Genomic DNA, 22929 nt, shown 5'->3' with positions numbered 1-22929 from the left:
ACAGATATCATAATAACAATACAATTGAAACAAAATACTTATAAATGTATTATAATAATTATTCGTAAGTCGTAATAGTATTAATGATATTAAACATAATATTCAAATCCTTATTTGATAAATAGTTTGAATAAAGATGAATACAGTTTTCCTGCAAGAAAATGTCGACATACAAACCAATTAATTAACAATGTGACGTGTCAAGTAGACCAAAGTGTACAAAGCAGTAACATTACATTACATTATGTTTTCATGAATATAACCTATGAATTATGATATGACGGAGCGTGGTGACTACAGTACCTCGTCTTCTCCCTGCTGTGATGAAGAGCTCAGCACCAAACCGTCCAACACAACAACAAGGAAAGGAGGATGTTGTGAACCAACCAGTTGGACCAGTTCCCCTCCCAGTTTAAACTCCTGTCACACTAACCTCTTATAGGCTGCTGTTCCATAACTTCACTCAGTGATGAAGAATAACCACTTTATTAAAATATGAACGATGGACAGAGCTGTGATGTCTAGAAGCTCAGAGAAATACAAAGAGACACTTGATGGTTCAAACAGCAGGTAGAGACACTCTGATGCATCGCCTCACACGTCCTCCTCAGTTACAGAAAATAAATACCAGGAATTCATGAACACTTTACCATACATTAATGAAACATTCATTAACATTAGTGAATTAACTAACATTTAACTAATGGTATAGTAACTATTAATTCACATTAGTAAATGCAGTAATAACCATTATTATAGCATGGGGAACTAAATACACATTGCTCATTGTGTATTTAGTTCATATGGACATTGTTAGTAAACATGAACACCATAATTAAATTATTACTATTCATTAACTGTTAATGCTCATGACTGCATTAACTAAAGTTAATTAGTGGTTAATTAATGCACCCTTATTGTAAAGTGTTCCCAGGAATTCCATGAAGAGAGAAATGTAGATAATGTAGAGAATAGAAACACGTGACCTAGAGAAGGCCTCTCCTGTGTTCCAGGTGATCAGTACAATCTCACAAAGATCAAATCCTCACCACACGTCTTCTTCCTCATACCAAACCTGTGGCGGCCGCGCCTCCATTCATACCATCACTCTGTTGATCTCAAACACAGCGAGACGGTGGCTGACCTTCACTTTAATGGGTTTTCATTGGAAAAGCATTTTAAACACAGAAGGTTAAAACAGTACAGGTTTATACCGGTTTAGATCTCAGCTTCTTCACTGTTTCTGCTCATTATTAAGAGTAAGAATGTTAAATGTTAAATGTTCATATCCGGTCTGCTCTGGTAGGGGTGAAGTTCCACTGATTATTAACTGAATGTATTCAATAATGTGATAAAGGGTCCATAAGGGTGGCAGGTCCATGTTGTCTGATTCCTATGTGCTGGTCTGTATCTTAAGGCTGGAGTCGGTTTCTCCCTGATGAAGATGTGTCTCATGGTGTCAGTCGGTCGTTAGGGCGGTTCCAGCAGCAGCTATTTCCTGGTGAGGCCTTCTCCTGACTGGCAGCCAAACTCATTTACATAACACATACCTCCTCTCGTTAGGAACGGTTTGGTTGGCATCAAGAGGTGCCAGTAACACGCCCTCTTGTGATGTCAGTCTCCTCACTCCTACAAGATGTTTGGTAGCTGTTGAGAGACGGTGACATCACAAGAGGCCGTGTCATTGAAGGATGTACATCCTCTAGGTGGCACAACCTACAACCTAAGATGAATATTAATGAGGGGATAGCCAGAGATTATCCAATGACGTTGGTTTAAATCCCTGATCCAATCCAAAAAGGCTCAAATCCGTCACGTGACCGCAGGGAAGGTAACTTAAATTGTAATGTATATTAAACTAACGTTAGTAAAACGCATTTCTCTGATAGGGTTATGGTTAGGGTTACGGTTAGTTCAGACAGTTCCTCAAGAAATACGTAAGTGGTGATTTAATGACAAAAACGTCCACCAGGTGTCTCAAGTGAGTCGAATTATAAGAATTACATAAGTTTAGTAACATTTAAGTTACTCCAGGGCTGTAAGAATTACGTAAGTGTTCCGTAAGAACGATGAAACCCTAGTAGTAATTAAGTAATTTTCAGCAAGAACAATGACCCCTTCCAATGAACAGTGAAGTGGAGTCAGTGGTGGATTTAGAAAATTGGGGGCCCAAGGCGAAGATATGTATGGCGCCCACCTCATCCGATCTTTAAAATAGAAGGGAGAAAAAAAATGTACCGACTGAATGGTGGATAGGCAGGTAAAGCTAATCTACACAGAAGTAAAGGTTGGAGATGAGAAAAAAAATCTTCCCTTTAAACCCTGCATACACTTCTTTACTCCAAAATGAAGATGGAAAGCAGAGAACACACAAAGTGTAGCAGTACACAAACTAATAGTCACAATGGAACCCAACAGAGAATAAGGTTACAGATAACACCTGTCTTTGCCAAAATGCCAGGAAAACCAGCACTGTTTATTTTTTTAATCAAATCAATATAACAGCAAGAGAAGTAGTTATGGTAACCCCCCACAAATAGTCATATACTTAGTAAATATTGCCAAGAGGAATAATTGACTTTGTATGCGTGAGGTTGCAATTGGCATTGCACTTGAGATTGAACATTTCAAACAAAGCTATATATATATTTACGAAAAAAAGAAAGAAGAAAGAGAGGATAGATTTTTCTCCACATCACACGCTTCTGACAGTCCTACTTATTGACGTCTTCTCACAGGTCTTCACCTAGCGCCACTTCACAGCTGGCTGCTGCATGTTCAACGCTTTGGACGTTGTTGTTCCTGTCTGTATCCCCAACAGTAGCCTTAAAAAAAGTGTAATCTTTGGCAGCGTTGCCAAATACTTATAGAGGGGAAGTGAGGGTATAGGGAAGAGGGGAGGTTAGGGTATAGGGAAGGGTGGAGGATAGGGGAGGTGAGGGTATAGGGGAGGTTAGGGTAGAGGGGAGGTGAGGGGAGGGGGGAGGTTAGGGTATAGGGAGCGGGGAGGATAGGGGAGGGGGGAGGTTAGGGTATAGGGAAGGGTGGAGGATAGGGGAGGGGGGAGGTTAGGGTAGAGGGAAGGGAAGAGGTTAGGGTAGAGGGGAGGGGGGGAGGATAGAGGTGAGGTTATAGGGGAGGGGGAGGTAAGGGTATGGGAGAGGTTAGGGTATAGTTGAGGGGGGAGGTTAGGAGAGGGGGAGGATAGGGTATAGGGGAAAGGGAGGTTAGGGTATAGGGGAAAGGGAGGTTAGGGTAGGAAGGAGGATAGGGGAGGGAGGTGAGGGGAAGGATAGGGAATAGGGGAGGTTAGGTTAATTGGGAGCAGGGAGGTCAGGGTATAGGGGAGGGAGGTTAGGATAGAGGGGAGGTGAGGGTATGGGGGAGGGTATAGGGGAGGGGGGAGGGAGGTTAGGATAGAGGGGAGGTGAGGGGATAGGATAGGGGAGGCCACACAAACATGTTGTTTTAAATTATTTTATATCATAAAACATCAGTATACATTTCAACATCTGTGCGCACAGTAAAACAATTCTGGGATGTGATTCAAAAACCATCAGTTCATCGTGAGACCATCTGACCCTAACTGTCCCTAACACTGAACCATGAGGAACCCATGAAGGAACCAAGGAACCCTTGAAGGAACCAGGAACCCTCGAAGGAACAAGGAACCCTTGAGAAACAAGGAACCCTTGACAACCTGTGACATTAGTCACGTCCTGCGAGGTAGACGTTGAATCCGAAGTCTCCATCGTCCAGCTCTGATGAGGCGCCGTCGGTTGGTCACTGAAATGTTGGAGGAAAAACACAAATCGTTAGCCTTGTAGCATAATCTATGTTGTTAGCCATAGGCCAACGATGTCCATTACGCTATGAAGCTACCGATGACGATTACGCTATGAGGCTAATGATATCAATTATGCTATTATGCTACAATATCAATTATACTATGAGGCTAACGATCTAGATAACACTATGAGGTTAATGATATTGATTATGATTTGAGGCTAACGATATGATTATGCTATGAGGCTAATGAAATCAATTATGCTATGAGGCTAATGAAATCAATTATGCTATGAGGCTAATGAAATCAATTGTGCTATTATGCTACAATATCAATTATACTATGAGGCTAACTATACAGATAACGCTATGAGGTAAACGATATCCATTATGCTATGAAGCTAACAATATCAATTATGCCAGGAGGCCAACAATGTTGATAACGCTATGGGACTACTGATGTAGATTATGCTGTGGGGCTACCGTTGTCGATTACCCTATGAGGCCTATGAGGCTTATATCCATTATGCTAAAAGGCTAACGATATCCATTATGCTTTGAGGCTAACGAAATAAATGATGCCATTAGGCTAACAATGTTGATGCTTTGAGGCTACTGATATTGATTATGCTATGAGGTTAATGAAATCAATTATGCTATTATGCTACAATCTCAATTATACTATGAGGCTAACAATATTGATAACGCTATGAGGTAAACGATATCCATTATGCTATGACGCTAACAATATAAATTATGCTATGAGGCTAATGATGTCCAGCTATGAGGCTAACAATGTCCAGCTAGGAGGCTAACGATGTCCAGCTATGAGGCTAACAATGTCCAGCTATGAGGCTAACCACATTCTGGGTCTCCCTCCAGATAGGTGGCTCCTCCATCAGCTCTCCTCAGCCCAGGGTTCCTGATCATTTTGTCCACGATTTTTTTAGTTAATACAATGTGTGTTGAAATTGTAAATAATTATACTTAAAGAAAATACTTTTGAGAATTCTAAACTGTTAGTAGTTTTTTATTCTTTGGACACCTCGTTTAAATAATTCTGAATCAAAGCGCTGTCTTGAAAGTAGAAGATAGACTAGAAGATTAATTTCATATTTTAAACTTCAACATGAAACATGCACACCTGGGAATTTGTAATTCAGGACTATAGTAAAACATTCTGTGAATTTAACAGCATAGCTCTGGTGGTGAAACGATGTAAAAAAGCTGTTAACCTTCCAAAGACTTGAGCAGTCCCATCGTAGTCCTCGTCTCGCTCCTGGTGGGTCGTCAGCTTCATCTGTTCACAATACAAACACATTAAAAGGGTGATGTTACGTCACCAGGTGTGAGTGTGACCAGCTGTTATGTTTTAGTTGTGTTTTAGTGTCCACCTAGATGTATGCTGGATAAACTACAGTAATAGTAGCAGCTGATGTGACCTTAATTACCTCAAATCACAGCTTTGGCTAAAATTCACAGAATGAAAAATCTGAAGGAAAAATTAATTAACACCCTCTACGATCGTTAATTAAAAGGATCAAATAATTAAAAAGAACCTCCAGGTGTCAAGTGCTTGGTGATGGTTACCCTCCGTTCTCCGGTCCAGCCTGGTGCCCCATTCCTGGTCCAGGGGGATCTGGATACCCTCTGCTCCCCAGCCTCCGGTCCAGCCTGGTACCCCATGCCTGAACGAGAGGGATATGGTCCAGGGGGGGATCTGGTTAGCTGCTGGTCCCCAGCTCCTACAGTCCACCCTGGGGCCCCAGGCCTGCTCTAGGGGATCTAGTTACCCTACAGTCCACCCTGGTGCCCCAGGCCTGCTCTAGGGGATCTAGTTACCTTACAGTCCACCCTGGTGCCCCATACCTGGTCCAGCTGGATCAGGTCTATATCCTCCGGTCTCCCATTCCTGGTCCAGGGGGATCTGGATACCCACTGGTCCCAGCCTCCGGTCTAGCCTGGTACCCCATGCCTGGTCCAGGGAGATCAAGTTAGCTGCTGGTCCCCAGCCTCTAGTAGTCTACCCTGGTGCCCCAGGCCTGGTCTAGGGGATCTAGTTACCCTACAGTCTAATTAAGTGCGAGAAAAGCTCTATACAAATCCAATGTTGTAGTATTATTATTATTATTATTATTATTATTATTATTATTATTATTATTATTATTATTATTATTATTATTATTATTAGTGCCCCATACCTGGTCCAGCGGGATCTGGTCTCCCATGCCTGGTCTAGGGGATCTGGTCACCTGCTGGTCCTCAGCCTCTGGTCCACCCTGGTCCTGGAGATCCTGTGAAGTCAGACAGCATCTTTATAGACCCGTGGACATAGCGGTCTTCAATCTAACTACCAACCCCCCCGCAGAAGCCGCTTACCTTGAGCTGGAATGACGATGGAGATCTTGGGGTGCTTTGGTCGTCTCGTTGCAAAATACAGCCAACAGACTTACCTTGAGCAGATCTAGTAGTTTGTTGCTGTTGGTTCATGTACAAATAATTAACTATACATTTCATATCCCCCCCATTTAGCAAATAATTCCCACCCATAAACAAGGCTGACAACAGTACAAAATAACAAACTGTTCTCATGCCTTTTGTCTACTTCCTTACTACTCTCTGAAACATTGCATGCACATCGCATGAGTGTTGCCTTACTGATCAGGGTGTGATCTGAGTGACCAGAGATGTATGCTGGGATACTGTGCCATCTGACGCCTACAGTTCTGTAGACGTTCCCCCTCAGGAGAAACCAAGTTTTCAAAAGGCTGTCGTGACATCAGTTACATGACCTGGAACGTCCGTCAAGACAGTGACAGGGACTCCCCAAGGAGAAACGCCAATGGGTAGGCTGTGAGGCTCCCCCTCTCGGCGACTAGAATACAACCCAGCTCTTACATGAGAGAATCATGGAGCACATTTCAACGTTCCTCTTCATAGACCTTGAAGCCCCAGTGAGGCTTTCTTCACCTCCACTTCCACCTCCACCTCCACTGAAGAAGAGCACAACTGCAGCTCGACAGGGACGCTAGTTGGGATGTTTCCAAGATGGTTTCCGATTCAAGGGGGACCCATCTCCCAGGTCCAACTAGCCTCGTCGTTACAATTCAGCCAGAGAAAGAAAAGACTTGGATCTCAGGGCAGGAGTACAGGAGAACCAGAGGGCTTGCCAGCAGTCCATCATGTTGAAGTTAGGTAGGGAAGCCATGTCGCAGACTGGTTCATCTTTCATCTTCAGTCAGTTGGTTGGTTGGTTTCTCATCCGATTCTGTCCATTCGGAATGCCGTTAGTCCATCATCCATTGTACCAAGTAGCCATTGTCGCTTCCCATTGTTTGCATGATTCAGTCACACTGGAGTCCAAGCTACATGACAATCAAGTCATCCTGTCCAGTGTGTAGAAGGGTCAAATTGAGATCCTATGCTAGATCGCTCCAGGCTCTTGCTGTATTGAACACCCACTTTGTTATTTCTTTGATTTAGGCCACAGACTTGAGTCATCCAGAAACGTCCGACCAAAAGACACTTAAGGGTGTTTCAGGAAGAGTAGCGTCCTGCTATAGCTGAAAATTTAAATGTTAATGTAATACAAGCCAAGTAGAAGTAGAAAGATTGCCCCTCACACATGTAGTGCCCAGTACCAGGTTAAAGAATGCCCCTCTCACACAGAGTACCCCTTGCCAGGGCAACGATTGCCCCTCTCACACATAGTGCCCCATGCCAGGGCAACGATTGCCCCTCTCACACATAGTGCCCCGTGTCAGGGCAACAATTGCCCCTCTCACACATAGTGCCCCATGCCAGGGCAACAATTGCCCCTCTCACACATAGTTCCCCATGTCAGGGCAACGATTGCCCCTCTCACACATAGTTCCCCATGTCAGGGCAACGATTGCCCCTCTCACACATAGTGCCCCATGCCAGGGCAACGATTGCCCCTCACACATAGTGCCCCATGCCAGGGCAACGATTGCCCCTCTCACACATAGTGCCCCATGCCAGGGCAACGATTGCCCCTCTCACACATAGTGCCCCATGCCAGGGCAACGATTGCCCCTCACATGAAGTAGTGCCCCATGCAATGCAAAGATTACCCGTCTCACACTTAATGCCCCATGCCAGGGCAACGATTGCCCCTCTCATACTTAGTACCCAATGCCAGGGCAACGATTGCCCCCTCACACTTAGTACCACATGCAAGGTTAAAGATCACCACTCTCACACTGTAGTGCCCCGTGCATAGGCAACGATTGCCCCTCTCACACTTAGTGCCGCATGCCAGGTTAAATATTGCCCCTCACATGAAGTAGTGACCCATGCCATGCAAAGATTGCCCCTCACACACTTAGTACCCCATGACATGCAAAGATTGCCCCTCATATGTAGTGACCCAGGCCAGGTTAAAGATCGCCCCTCACACTTAGTGCCCCATGCCAGGTTAAAGATTGCCCCGTACTAGGTTAAAGATAACCCCCCTTTATTTTCAGTTATTAGATTGTGCATTATACACAAAGGATTACAATACTGAAAGGAATACAAAGCCAAACAAGCTACTGTAAAATAAGCCATAATACCTACCTGAGGTGTCAGATTCAAATTGTGTCCAAAATTCTCAGAACTCTTTCCGGTATCGTCCGACGTTGGTGATTGATGGAGCGCAAGGTGTCTCCAAAACATAAACAAGGTTGACTCCCGTCCCTGAATGGACGTCTGACAGAAGAGTGGTTTCCTGAGTGAGTATCCTTCAGATGCAAACTGATGAGGCAGAGGACAGGCCCAGGGTTGGATAGGAGTAGTGAGAAGGACCGCCTAGTGTTGGGTTTGTAGGTCTTTGAGAGAGGAGAGACCAGTGGAGGTTTTGACGGAGAGACCAGCAGTGGGTTTGTAGGTCTTTGAGAGAGTAGAGACCAGTGGTGGGTTTGACGGATAGACCAGCAGTGGGTTTGTAGGTCCTTGAGAGAGGAGAGACCAGTAGTGGGTTTGACAGAGAGACCAGTGGTGGGTTTGACGGATAGACCAGCAGTGGGTTTGTAGGTCTTTGAGAGAGTAGAGACCAGTGGTGGATTTGCCGGAGACCAGCACTGGGTTTGTAGGTCTTTGAGAGAGGAGAGACCAGTAGTGGGTTTGACAGAGAGACCAGTGGTGGGTTTGACGGATAGACCAGCAGTGGGTTTGTAGGTCTTTGAGAGAGTAGAGACCAGTGGTGGATTTGCCGGAGACCAGCACTGGGTTTGTAGGTCTTTGAGAGCGGAGAGACCAGTGGAGGGTTTGTAGGTCTTTCAGAGAGAGGAGAGACCAGTGGAGGTTTTGACAGACCTGCGGTGGGTTTGTAGGTCTTTGAGAGAGGAGACACCAGTGGTGGGTTTGACGGATTGAACAGTGGTGGGTTTATAGGTCCTTGAGAGAGGAGAGACCAGTAGTGGGTTTGACAGAGAGACCAGTGGTGGGTTTGACGGATTGACCAGTGGAGGTTTTGACGGAGAGACCAGTGAAGGTTTAGACGAAGAGACCAGTTGTGGCATTGTAGGTCTTTGAGAGAGGAGAGACCAGCGCTGGGTTTGTAGGTCTTTGAGAGAGGAGAGACCAGTGGTTGGTTTGACTGAGAGACCAGTGGTGGGTTTGACGGAGACCAGCGGTGGGTTTGTAGGTCCTTGAGAGAGGAGAGACCAGTTGAGGATTAGACGGAGAGACCAGTGGAGGGTTTGACTGAGAGACCAGTGGAGGGTTTGACTGAGAGACCAGTGGAGGGTTTGACTGAGAGACCAGTGGAGGGTTTGACTGAGAGACCAGTGGAGGGTTTGACTGAGAGACCAGTGGAGGGTTTGACTGAGAGACCAGCAGTGGGTTTGTAGGTCTTTGAGAGTCAGGGTCAGACCAGTGGTGGGGGGCTGGTGGGTCAGACCAGTAGTGGGGGTGCTGGTGGGTCAGACCAGTAGTGGGGGTGCTGGTGGGTCAGACGAGTAGTGGGGGGCTGGTGGGTCAGACGAGTAGTGGGGGGGCTGGTGGGTCAGACCACTGGTGGGGGGGCTGGTGGGTCAGACCAGTGGTGGGGGGGCTGGTGGGTCAGACCAGTGGTGGGGGGGCTGGTGGGTCAGACCAGTGAAGGTTTAGACGAAGAGACCAGTTGTGGCATTGTAGGTCTTTGAGAGAGGAGAGACCAGCGCTGGGTTTGTAGGTCTTTGAGAGAGGAGAGACCAGTGGTTGGTTTGACTGAGAGACCAGTGGTGGGTTTGACGGAGACCAGCGGTGGGTTTGTAGGTCCTTGAGAGAGGAGAGACCAGTTGAGGATTAGACGGAGAGACCAGTGGAGGGTTTGACTGAGAGACCAGTGGAGGGTTTGACTGAGAGACCAGTGGAGGGTTTGACTGAGAGACCAGTGGAGGGTTTGACTGAGAGACCAGTGGAGGGTTTGACTGAGAGACCAGTGGAGGGTTTGACTGAGAGACCAGTGGAGGGTTTGACTGAGAGACCAGTGGAGGGTTTGACTGAGAGACCAGTGGAGGGTTTGACTGAGAGACCAGTGGTGGGTTTGACTGAGAGACCAGTGGAGGGTTTGACTGAGAGACCAGTGGAGGGTTTGACTGAGAGACCAGTGGAGGGTTTGACTGAGAGACCAGTGGAGGGTTTGACTGAGAGACCAGTGGAGGGTTTGACTGAGAGACCAGTGGAGGGTTTGACTGAGAGACCAGTGGAGGGTTTGACTGAGAGACCAGTGGAGGGTTTGACTGAGAGACCAGTGGAGGGTTTGACTGAGAGACCAGTGGTGGGTTTGACGGAGACCAGCCGTGGGTTTGACGGAGACCAGCCGTGGGTTTGTAGGTCTTTGAGAGAGGAGAGACCAGCGGTTTAACGGAGAGACCAGTGGAGGGTTTGTAGGTCTTTGAGAGGAGAGACCAGCAGTGGGTTTGTAGGTCTTTGAGAGTCAGGGTCAGACCAGTGGTGGGGGGCTGGTGGGTCAGACCAGTAGTGGGGGTGCTGGTGGGTCAGACCAGTAGTGGGGGTGCTGGTGGGTCAGACCAGTGGTGGGGGTGCTGGTAGGTCAGACGAGTAGTGGGGGGCTGGTGGGTCAGACGAGTAGTGGGGGGCTGGTGGGTCAGACCACTGGTGGGGGGGCTGGTGGGTCAGACCAGTGGTGGTGGGGCTGGTGGGTCAGACCACTGGTGGGGGGGCTGGGGCTTGAAGGTGTACGGAGGGAAACGTTGGAACGTGCTCCGTGGTTCTCAGGTGCAGGAACCAGGTTGGGTTCTAGTTGCTGAGAGGGACAGCCCTCACATCTCACCCCCTGGTGTGTCTCCTTGAGGAGTCCCTGTCGCCATCCTGAAGGACGTGCCAGTTCATGTAACTGACATGACGACGGCCTCTTAAACACTTGGATTCCCCTGAGGGGGAACGTCTACACAACTGAAGGCCTCAAACAGCGCAGAACCCTAGCATGCATCTCTGGTCAGTCAGACCACACCCTTATCAGTAGGACAACACACATGGGATGTGATGCAATGTTGAGGAATTTAGTAGGAAAGTGGACGGAAAAAGTATTTTCTAGGGACGAATGAGAGGCATGAGAACGGGGGGGGGGAAGAGAGAGAGAGAGAGAGAGAGAGAGAGAGAGAGAGAGAGAGAGAGAGAGAGAGAGAGAGAGCCTACAAGGGGCGGGGCAGGGCCTACGAGGGGCGGGGCAGGGCCTACGCAGGGCAGGGCCTATGAGGGGTAGGGCCTATGAGGGGCGGGACAGGGCCTATGAGGGGCGGGACAGGGCCTATGGGGGGGGGGGGGGGGGCAGGTCCTACAAGGGAACCGGTTAAAACTAAACACTGTCAGCCCACAACATTAAAAGAAAATGTGGTGACTTACAGTTCGCAGTTTCTTCTTCTTCATGGTTCGATCGTTATACTCACAGAATCAGTTTCTTCTTCTTGAGCTGTGAAGGAGAGCAACGACATTAGTTTTACAGCTAGTTGTGTGTGTGTGTGTGTGTGTGTGTGTGTGTGTGTGTGTGTGTGTGTGTGTGTGTGTGTGTGTGTGTGTGTGTGTTTTGATTAGTGATTAATCCTATCAAAATAAGTTATTAGAATAAGTTATTTTTCCCATTTAACTACGACGGTAACCGAATGCGGTGTCATTGTGTGACGTCATGTCCCCGCCCCCTACGTCTTCCACCAACTCCATCATCGAGTCATTGATAAACATCAGCAGCCCCGTCACCCGGCGAGAATCAATTAACTAAATTAAAAACAGCTTACGACGAATTACATCCAGAACTACCATTATTAAACATATCAAACTATTAAGATCAATTGTAAATAAATGTCCTACTCACAGCAGGTCCGGATGTAGCGGGCCGTTTCACTTCAAAAAGTGTTCGTTAACCCGACGGTCAACCTGGAGAACAAAGGACCAGACGGATCATTAGTTACATTCATAACTTCAACCGGACGTTTCTAACCATGCTTTGGTTCTAAAATAACGTCAATATTAACCGTGTAATGGAGACGGCTCAACGTCTTCTTCAATCTAACCGGTTTGATGGAGTCAACAGCTGACTGAGCGCGAGCAGCAGCAGCACAGTGAGGCTCAATGGAGACGCAGCGCGAGCCGCACCGAGACCCGCGAAATAATCAGCGGATAATCAGCGGAACTACACGCAGGTGTGCGCCGCCATGTTATTCATTATAAACGTAATTCCATTTTTGTGAATGGAGATTAAAACATTTCATCCATTACGTTTACATGTGACAGTTTGAAACATCTGAATTTGTTCTTTATTATTTGTAATTCAATGCGTGTGTGTGCGTGTGTGTGTGTGTGTCCGTCAAAGTGCGCCTCCATCATGGAGTCATTGATAGGCCCGTGACGATGCGAAGAATACGAATGAATTAAAATAATATAATAATAATTAAACTTATGAAGTAGGCCTGGCAAAAAAAAGAATAATTAGAATAAATAAATCCATAACTGTTGTACTTACAGCAGGTCCGGAGGCAGTGGGCCGTTAACTTCAAGAAGAGTCAGTCAACCTGGTCGACAAAAGGACCACATTCATCATTAATAACTCCCCATTAAAACCGGAGACTTAACGAGTCACAGTTATGACTTTAAAACCGACATTTCCAACTATTTTCAAGTTCAGTTTCTAGAATATGGTCAAAGTTGACCGTGTGTGAGTCCGGAGCCGTTCGGCGGTTCAACGTTTTATTCAAACTGACCGGTTTGATCGAGAAGCCCCTGACTGCAGCCCGCAGACGGAGCCCACATTGAGGGGCGTGCACTCAGTCCACATTGAGGGGCGTGCACTCAGCCCACATTGAGGGGCGTGCACTCAGCCCACATTGAGGGGCGTGCACTCAGCCCACATTGAGGGGCGTGCACTCAGTCCACATTGAGGGGCGTGCACTCAGCCCACATTGAGGGGCGTGCACTCAGTCCACATTGAGGGGCGGGCACTCAGTCCACATTGAGTTCAGGCGAACGGTGTCAAGTAAGAAACGACAATTTCTATAGCCTATAAATGAAGAAAAGAAGAAAGATGATGTTCGACACATGAAACATGCAAGTTAGTAAGACTGTCAAAATGCTTAATATATTTAGTAATATTCCTGCCATTGTGTATTGTGTCTTGTTAACTACTTAATCGTCAAATCCCGCCGGCGGGCAAGTTTTAGTTACACCACCCCTCCCCCCCAACATGCTAGATCTTTCGATTTTCGATTTTCGGCATCATAAGGTTGAGTGATATAGTCATGTCATACACCGTTTGAAAGCTTAGAATCTCAGGAATGTCAACCAATGTCAACCATTCGGTGGAATAAATATGTTTAGCGAATATAGATCAAATATATCCTAGTGTCTTTTAGGTCAAAATAGCCCCCCTCACCCGCCCCCTCCCTTGGTGCATTCTTACTTTATTGTCGTTGTGGATATCCTTAGCAATGAGTTGATACTTCACGTTGGGTCTTGAAATGTTTATAAGAGTCCACAGAAATCGAATATCAATATGATCTTAGTCTAATTACATTGTGAATATGCACAAGCCATCTTATACAAAGCAGCCGAAAAATAGAAAACCGAAACGCTGCAATGTTTTTTTTTGTAGAAAACTGCTTTTATGTTTATACTGGTTTTCTTTGACTTTTAGAGACACGTCAGTGTAATTGTGGATGGCGAGAGCCCAGAAATACAGCTGGACAGCAGCGGTCTTCATCACTGCCCCTTCTGCAGTTATAAAGGGTCAAAATATGAGATCGACCATCATATCAAATGCCATGCCTCGGTTAAATACAGAGGTACATTTTATTAAAATTTTAATTATTATTATATATATTTGATACCATTTTAAATACACAATTTAAAATATGTCCGTAATGAAAGCAGTTTTTATTAATTGTATTGTATATCTTGTATATTTATTCTTTCAGAGTTCACGATCATAAAGTGCGGTTTAGGTTGCAGGAAGACAACGCACTTTCATTGTCATAATTGTTCAATTACAATAATAAACCGAAAACAGCTCTTAAAGCACCTGGAATCTCACGACACCCCACAGGCCCCTCCAGAGAGACATGTGGCCCCTCCAGTCACCCCAGTGGCCCCTCCAGTCACCCCAGTGGCCCCTCCAGTCACCCCAGTGGCCCCTCCAGTCACCCCAGTGGCCCCTCCAGTCACCCCAGTGGCCCCTCCAGTCTCCTCAGTGGCCCCTCCAGTCTCCTCAGTGGCCCCTCCAGTCACCCCAGTGGCCCCTCCAGTCTCCTCAGTGGCCCCTCCAGTCACCCCAGTGGCCCCTCCAGTCTCCTCAGTGGCCCCTCCAGTCACCCCAGTAGCCCCTCCAGTCACCCCAGTGGCCCCTCCAGTCACCCCAGTGGCCCCTCCAGTCACCCCAGTGGCCCCTCCAGTTATCCCAGTGACCCCTCCAGTTATCCCAGTGACCCCTCCTGTGAGACAAGTAGTCCCTCCTGTGAGACAAACAGAAAAGGTTACTTGTTCACACTGCAACCTGCAATTAAACCGGAAAAACTACAAGACACACATACGCCGAAAGCACGTAGATTCTTTCGAGGTTGTTTCGAAAGAAAGACATTTGGCATGCCAGTGCATCGATCCAAAAAATGGTGTGTTTGCAGTTGAAAAGTCGTTTTATGGTCCAGCAACACCCATACACGTTATTAAAAAAACATGGGGACCTACACAGAAAATTGTATGTGAGTTGAACCAATGCCAACTGAATTCAGAATTTGCCGTACGATCCAGGATCTTACCCTTTGAATGTCATCATCTGAGGTCACTGTCATACTGCCCACGGTCAGAGAGCAAAGTTCCTGTTTTATCTGAGGAATCCTTAGTTGAGATGGTTCAAAACAAATGGTTTGGAGAGGAGCGGAAAGCAAGCCTCATACAGCGACAAAAGGAGGCAGATGCTGAAGGTGTGCCCCTGTCTTTAGAGCTTACAGTCGGTGGACCACCAGCCAAATACCACATTTCTGTGTACGAGCCCAAGGTGTCCTACTATAGCAGGCTTCAAAGGACCATTGTAGCATATGACAGCAAAATAAATAGTTGGCATTGTCCTTGCGCCAAACCAAAGCAGTCATGCGAACATAAAGCCATAGGTAAATGGCACCTTTTTGAAACAAAAAGGCACTTGTTTAAGAGACTGAAGTCCACCGATTCAGAGGGAACCCTACCACCACAACTGACTTCAGAGCAGGACGGCAGTCAGCCGGAAGAGGGAAACTATCCACCAAGAGACAAAGGGGTAGAAAGAATGCTCAAGTACATCGCGGCGAATAAAAAACTCCCCGCTGAAATACCACAGGCTCTCATACGACAGAGCAGAGATGCCCATGTGTTGAATGGCTTTCCAAGGCATTTGATTCCAAAAGAAACCAAATGTACGGAATGTGACTGCATGCTCAGTGACCCTGTACTGATAACCTCTAAAGGGAGGATTCTGTCAGCCAATAGTGTCATTGAAGGTAATTCTTTCATTACTTCTTGCTTCTCATACCTCAAATCAGATCATGATGCCACATTAAATTAATAGTAAAATAATATTCTGTACTGGTCTGAGAAGGCAAGCATAAAATATTCAACAATTGTGGTATTACATTTTCTTTTAAGGAATATCAACCTACAGGAGAGTATGCCTGAACTGCAGCATGGTGTACAGGTACCAGGAGTGGGAGGATGGTGTCCACAATTTTGACGACCATCTGATCCTGTCCCTGCACTTGTGCTTGTCGTTAAGGAATGCAATACAGGTGAAACCACATCACTCTGTGTATTTTGTGTTAACTTAAATACATAAACTATGATACGGTAGAAAAGTAGAACATTCTGTTTATATTCTCCTTATTATGACCTTATACTCTCTCGTGCCATAGTCACCTCACATAATTCATTATATGGATGAGCCTATTTTATCAACAAAAGGACAAGATTTACACAATCTATTGAAACTGTATATAAGTATTTTTTATTGTCACAAGCTGTAGTGTTTTAGCCTGGTCCTACCAGACCATCGTACTTCATTTCATTTGTACACAAGGTCTGGAATCGCTCAATTGACAAACGTTAACTCACATGAAGGCGGGTGTCTGTTGAAGTTTAAAACTATTGGATCTGGCCAGTACCACTCTGGATCTGCCAACCAATCGCATAACGTTTGGTTGTGACATATTTCATGTGCCGGCTTCTGAGCCATTGAGCCACTGTTCGCTGATTGGACTGGCAAAAATCTGTCCGGAGAAAACCTAAGAATATACCGCAGGCCCAGACTGATACTGAAGGGAAATTAAAATTGAGTGGACGTACGTAGGCGGGGGGTGCCAGGCTAGTAGTGTTTCAGGGCTGACCTAAAATGTGGCTCAATAACAAAAGTATCTTAAAATGATGTTTGAATTGTTAAATGATTAATTGCATTTCTCACCATTTTTCCAGACACACACTGCTGTCAGTAGACTTCTTGAGACTTTTGAAGCTACCGAAAAAATTTCCTTCCCAAACAAGGACAGGGTTCTGCAGGCCTATTTACACTTCGAGGCTTTAACTGACCATGAATACATGTATGCATGTATATCCTGTGGATACAATCCATCAGTTATAGTAATGGATCTTCACAAAAAAGGGGTATTTAATATGCCAGGTGAGCTTGATAAAATGTTGTTTCACAAAATGTATTCACTCAACGCTTTCACAATAGCGCCTTTCTCCAAATTACAGTCATCTCAACAATATTGTAACTATAATGTAGTGGACACATTGGAATTTTTTTGTAGCAGCATGCTCCCATGATTTATTTTTTTCATGTTGATGTACACCAACATCATATCTATTTTTTTTACCAGTCAGTGACATTGAAAGCCCCCCAGACAACTATGACGGTCATGTGGACATCGAACAGTTCTGGGATGCTGTGACCAGAGAAATGCTCAGCAGAGGTTTAATTCCATGTAAGTCATGATGAACAAAGTCAAACCAGCTTTTAAGAATAACAATGTTTTTTAAGGATATGTCTCTGTTTGAGATTAAGTGAAATCATTTTCTAAACAAATTGCTTTACACAACTATTTCAATAGTGGGTCAGAAGAACCCCTTTGTTGTTGCCCCGAGCTACCACTACTGGGCACCATGGATCGGTCCCCAAACCAGATGCTCAGCACATGTCCTGAACACTGAGTTTGAGAAGTTACATACACCCAAACTGGAAAGCACTGAGGCAGATGACGAGCTAATAACTGAAGAGCGCCTGGTTGACGAAGTATTAAACCTGAAGGTAAATTTGATGTGAAACAACTTAACTAAATATATGTCTTTTCTGTGACACAAAACATAATTTCTCAATAATATATATATATAAAAAATGCATTTTCCTAACAGGTAGAGGAAGTAAGGGCTCTTTGCAAAGCCTGTGGGTTAGATAACAAGGGCTCAAAGACAGACCTTGTGGTCCGACTACAACAAAAAATGTCCAATAGGGTTACTTACAACAAAGTCTTTCAGAAGGTGTGGGGGGCTTCTGGTGAGTGAAAGAATATGTGAATCCAATGCTTGTTTAATTTAATCTAACAACTTTGTTTGCGTAAATGAGCAACAGCTTTATCATTGAGTTATGTATATTAGGCATTTTTTCGGAGCACAAAGATGAATATTGTGAGATTATTAACAAAACACTTCTGTTGACTTGTAGGTGGCTTGGCTGTCATCACTTGCCCGTGTGGCATTGTGTATTCTGTAAAATTCAATCTCAGAGCAGAGAGCCCACGCGACTATGTTGATATGCTGCTGTCATGGAAACACTTCCCAAACATTTCAGTCTATGACTACGCGAGGGGATTAGCAGTGCATGCCAACAGAAGACAGCCGGACACGTTTGAACCATTTCAGGGGAGGTTATTGGAGCCAACTGTGGAGAACATTAAGCAGGCATCAGATGGCAAGCTTAAAGTTCACATGCCTTGGTTGAAGAACCCCAAGGTGCCAGAAGACAAAAATGGCCACCCACTAACTGGCTCGTCGGAGCATTATGCTCTTTGTGATGTCTTCCACCAGAGCAACAGTCAAGATCCAAGTGATGTCCTTAGAAAGATCGGACTCGTGCCTGAGCTTGTTGGTCAAATAAACAGCCAGTGTGTAGAACAATTGTTTTCAGGAATGAGGAAAAATAATTATTTCCTCAACATGACAACACCCTCCAACCATATATTTCTACAAAGAAATATTTTACACCATCACAATGTGGCAAGGAACCAGAAAACAAAGGAAGAATTCTGCAAGATTGTTCCTGCAAATACCGAAATGCAATTAGATAGCCATGGAAAAATGATGGGTAATCTATAAAATACATATAATATAACAATGTTTGGAATTTCAATGTTTCAATTTCTTTAAAAAAACATTTAACATTTAATTCAACAGTCCCTCCCCCACAACCTGTACTGTGCACCATGTCATCAAGCCGCAGTAATAACAGTGAGGAGCTACAAACGTGTAAGTCAGATGCTCCTTCAAATTATATTTGTATGTTCCAATGTGGACTTTGTCATAATTATTGAAAATCTTTTTGGCTGGTCTTTCCTCTAGCTACTGATGACAATGAGCTGGATGACTTTACTAGTCTTCAGAAAATAACGGCAAGCAGAGCATGCTGGGGACAGGAGCTTCAGGACATACAGACACAGCAGGTGAAGTGAACTACAAATACATTGTACCTATCTGTAAAGTGTACTTAATAATAAAATTGATTGTATTTCCTTCCCTAGTTGGAGGACATCATCGATAAAAACAGAAGTCCAACTGAGCACATTGCATATGTGAACCACTTAGTCCTCAGTCGATCCGATTTTTGGAGCATAGGTTTGGGATCAGAAGTGAATGGGATGGTAACAATACAGAACACAATGTTTTGAAACTTTTAAAGGTTATCTATTTCATCCATGTTTGTTAATTTATTTACAGTGTCTTAATTCATTTGTATATGCTTTTTTTTGCCAGATCCTGAACAGCTGTCTGAAAGTTATTGAGACGGTTGTAAAACTCTTCTTATAAATGTAAATCAAATAGAATAAATACTCACAATGGATTGTTATCTGCTATAACAGATTGTTGAACTTTTTCTGTTACAGAAAGTAGCAAGTATGTTTGCTGCAAGCAGTCATGTTGTCGCTACTTGGAGTCCCCCATTATCGTTGAACCCCATGCTTCATTTGCCGGTATTTTTTATATTATTCATCCTTTTGTTATTGCGTGTTTTGTATCAGACATGCACTCATATTATACACGGGTCTATTGTTTCCCTTTGCTAGGCAAATGCAACTAGTCTGCAGTGGATCATTCTTCCGGTCTGGTTACCTGGACATTGGAACCTTTGTGTAAGAACATTCAGTTTTGCCTTCACTTAATTTATGATCATGTCCTTCACAAGAAGTGAAATGTATCATGGCTTTGTTTTATTAATCACTGAATCACTTGAAAATCCAACAACTTAAATGACATAGCTTTGAAGGTTGTAAGTTTATATGTGTCTGTTCATATCTGAACATATAACACTGACAGATCCTCAAGCCCCAAGCTAGGGAGATTTTCTTCCTAGATCCCCTCTGTGGCACTGGGTGGAGAGATCAAAGTCGCACCGTACCATTCAGGTTTTTTAGATCGCCAGTTTTATCATTACTGGATAGTGGTAGTTCTGTTCAGACCACTTATCTATTTTTTATTTTTAAATTATGGCTCTGTTTTACATATACTAAAATTCTAGATACTGTACATCATTTCCAATTGGATGCGTGAAACAGAGGCATAGTTGCAACTTATCAGTGGGGCTGTTCTGACCCCATTAGGCCATTTATTTTTATTTCTTTATTTGAATTCCAGCCTGTTGGCTTATACTGTTACAACTGTGTTCTAAGCTTTTATGCATGTTTAGGAGGGTTAAGAATAGCAGAAGTATTGTACTGTCGAATTGACTTTCATATATACTGTGTTCACAGAAACTTGGCTCAGATCTTAGCCCCTGGGCCTTGGAAGACTCCGCTTACTGTGGATGATCTTCAGGTTTTTTTATATTGTTTTATTATTATTTCAAAAATAAACCATCTGATTCTACCTTCTACTAAAACATGTGTACTCTCCACACTACAGGGTGCACCCAGGCAAGGTTTTTCCAACAACTGTGGGGTGTTTGTGTTGATGGTAAGAAAATAGCTATTCAGTATATTATGAATATGTCGTATTGGGGCAACTGGGGTGGTATTTCTTCTCTTTTCAAAAATAAATGGAGTTTTTATTTTTATAAACATAAATATAAACCACTTCTCTTAATTTACAGTACGCAATGTACATTGTAATGGATGGAAAGTGGGACTTTGCTGAGGTATGTTTACATAAGTGTATCATCACTAGTGGAGGCAAGGTTTTTTTGTCACTCTTGATTCGTATTTGTTAACCCATTTGACTATTGTTTCCTTTGTCAGTCAAACATGAAGCAAATACGGCGATGGTGGTGCCTTGTTCTGCTGAAGAACTTCCCCATGCCGTAAGGGTCTTAGATTGTGTTAAACGTGTCCTTTACAGTTCTGAAATAATTTGTTTCACTGTAACAAACTTGCCAGAATGATTCAGATATTGAAAATATGTAATGTATGCCATTTATTCACCAAGGTCTGCAGAGGAGCTTTCCGAAAGCAGGAAGAGACGACGTGAGGAAAAACAGCTACAGGTAAGTGTCATATAATGTGTGATGTTGTCTTAGAGCAATTATTAAAGACTAGTCTTACCACCCTCCCACCACTAATACATTTCAGAATGAAGATGTCGCAACAAAAAGGGCTAGAGTTGCTACAACAGCATCCAGCTCTGAAGGATCAGGTAATGTATAGACTGTTCATCTAGGCGAAGCCATGTACACATATTCCTAGTATTTGTGAGATCTCATTGATTCTATTATTCTTCTACTTCCCAATTAAATTGTATATCTCCATCATTATACAAGTTATAGCCTACTCCATGGCTGATCTATTGCACTACTTCTTTCATTATTCCATTGAATTAGCCTACTTGACATTACATACAACAATCTGTATTATTTCCAGACAAAACTGAAGACCAGACAGGGAAAAAACTGGGACCTGGGAACCTGGTATGTAATATGTGTGTAATGCTGGAGGTTGTATGTATAGCCAGATAAAATAGTTCTGATGACTATAGTTTAATAGTTTTGTTCATCACTGAAAACTCATCAGTAGTAGTAGCCTTTGTTAGCATACCATTGTGTGGTTTTGGGAGAGTAGGATGTAAATGATTGTGTTTTTTTGTCAAGTACAGACACATCATTTTTCTTTCTTCTGCAAGGATGATGTTTTCCTGAAGGGGGCGATTGAGGCAGCAGCGTGGTGCCGGTTGCAGTCCTTCAATGACAGCTTTTCTCTCCCAATTATCATTGGGATGAAAGGTGAAGAGCTGGGGGCAGCATCAACAGAGCTGAGAGCCGATGACTGCAGGGACCCGGAAGAAAGCCAGAATAAGATTGAACCGTTGTGCTTCTTCTTTAAATCGAGGATTGATTACGAAATGTTCTGTGTGGAGATGTTGGACAAGAGAAACCTGAAAGTGTTTGCCTCTTGTGAATAGACATTTGAGACATTGTTTCTTTTAATTTTTTTGTTATTTTTAAATTATTCTGTTCAATAAAGTTGTTAGAGTTCCTGAGATTGGTGTAATTCAATGTGCGTCACACATGTAGCTTTAATTCAATTGTTATGAATACAGTATCACGTTTCATTCCATGTATTTAGGTTGTATCCCTGTTACATAAAGTAAACCAATTTGATTGTAGGATAATTATCACATTACCTTTTGCTCAAAATAGTCAGGGGGCCAATTCTGAAAAGGGCTTCCGTTAAGACTTTTGCGGACATGTTTTGGTACAAGCTGTCACCCTATTTTTTTTGTTAGAAGACACCCATAGGTAAGATATTAGGGTAGTTGTCAAGCTGAAATTTCATTTTTGTGACTTGTACAAGCAATTTCAGGCCAATTTTTTGGTGTCCTGCTCAACACGACATGCCAACAATAAATGTTGAATATCTCCACAACCACAAGGACAATTTACATAAAAAAATCAAATGGTATCAAATGAAAGCTAACACTCATGGGATGTCTGTTGAAGTGTCAGAATGAACATTTATTGTACAGTTGAAGAGAAAACAACTAGAACATGAAAAAAACAATCCGCCTAAAGAGAACCAGTTTTCAATGTGAATATCAGCTTGGAAACAACAGCATCCCAAAACCTCTATCAATCAGTACCCCTATATATGGGAAAGAGTCATGCCACGTTTAAAGCTTGTAGGGAGAGACAGTGCAATGCTGCACAAGTTATAATACTTCAATGTCCAGGCGGAAATGTAGAACTCTAGATGGTGGTCTATGGTACTATTTGACTTCATTAATGTATCAGGTTGTAACACAACTTATGTCTAATAGACATATCACTATAGTTATTAATTCCATCCTAACATAACTGCTCTCTCACTTCTTTAGGGTTAGGGGTTAGTAACTAGTTAGTAGTAATAACTATGTAATAGTCGTATGGCAAAGGTATGTTTTTCCCCATCCAAGAAGTGAAACTCTGGTAGGCAGCCAACAGAAGGCACC

The 22929-nt window shown here is 43.9% G+C and overlaps 2 protein-coding genes and 3 long non-coding RNA genes across 5 annotated transcripts in view; 3 read left to right on the top strand and 2 right to left on the bottom strand.

Moving 5' to 3' along the window:
* Nucleotides 1–3535: 3535 nt before the first annotated feature.
* LOC311350733 lies at nucleotides 3536–5732 on the bottom strand. The gene is made up of 4 exons (XR_014636685.1): nucleotides 5656–5732; nucleotides 5377–5474; nucleotides 5022–5086; nucleotides 3536–3786 (listed from the first exon to the last, which is right to left on the bottom strand). It is a non-coding gene; the product is annotated as an uncharacterized lncRNA (long non-coding RNA).
* A 5808-nt stretch (nucleotides 5733–11540) lies between these two features.
* The window catches only part of LOC311350734, a 48726-nt gene continuing 37337 nt past the window's right edge, over nucleotides 11541–22929 (bottom strand). Inside the window, exons 2-4 of the long non-coding RNA XR_014636686.1 lie at nucleotides 12752–12800; nucleotides 12104–12165; nucleotides 11541–11704 (exon numbers count right to left, since the gene is read on the bottom strand). This is a non-coding gene — a long non-coding RNA (uncharacterized lncRNA). The remainder of the gene's footprint in view (nucleotides 11705–12103; nucleotides 12166–12751; nucleotides 12801–22929) is intronic.
* LOC311350737 lies at nucleotides 13228–14461 on the top strand. Its single transcript, XR_014636691.1, has 3 exons — nucleotides 13228–13336; nucleotides 13919–14066; nucleotides 14199–14461. It is a non-coding gene; the product is annotated as an uncharacterized lncRNA (long non-coding RNA).
* Nucleotides 15386–18968, top strand: LOC311350091 (HMG domain-containing protein 3-like; the record flags this gene model as incomplete). The annotated part of the gene is made up of 9 exons (XM_084470125.1): nucleotides 15386–15752; nucleotides 15898–16037; nucleotides 16717–16921; nucleotides 17124–17228; nucleotides 17355–17551; nucleotides 17656–17797; nucleotides 17966–18604; nucleotides 18694–18765; nucleotides 18859–18968. Exons 1-9 carry the CDS (start codon nucleotides 15542–15544, stop codon nucleotides 18966–18968), a joined length of 1821 nt encoding a protein of 606 aa, XP_084326251.1. The 5' UTR covers nucleotides 15386–15541.
* On the top strand, nucleotides 18948–21903 carry LOC311350089 (uncharacterized protein; the record flags this gene model as incomplete). The annotated part of the gene is made up of 13 exons (XM_084470124.1): nucleotides 18948–18959; nucleotides 19038–19157; nucleotides 19270–19302; nucleotides 19401–19487; nucleotides 19581–19646; nucleotides 20265–20328; nucleotides 20416–20466; nucleotides 20603–20647; nucleotides 20748–20809; nucleotides 20935–20992; nucleotides 21078–21141; nucleotides 21366–21412; nucleotides 21625–21903. The coding sequence occupies exons 5-13, from the start codon at nucleotides 19585–19587 to the stop codon at nucleotides 21901–21903; spliced, it is 732 nt and encodes a 243-aa protein (XP_084326250.1). The 5' UTR covers nucleotides 18948–18959; nucleotides 19038–19157; nucleotides 19270–19302; nucleotides 19401–19487; nucleotides 19581–19584.

This window comes from Micromesistius poutassou (genome assembly GCF_964030765.1).
Source record: "Micromesistius poutassou genome assembly, chromosome: 7".
NCBI classification, from domain to species: Eukaryota; Metazoa; Chordata; class Actinopteri; order Gadiformes; family Gadidae; genus Micromesistius; species Micromesistius poutassou.
Note: the sequence above shows the minus strand (reverse complement) of the source record. Positions and strands in the feature narration are given on the sequence as shown.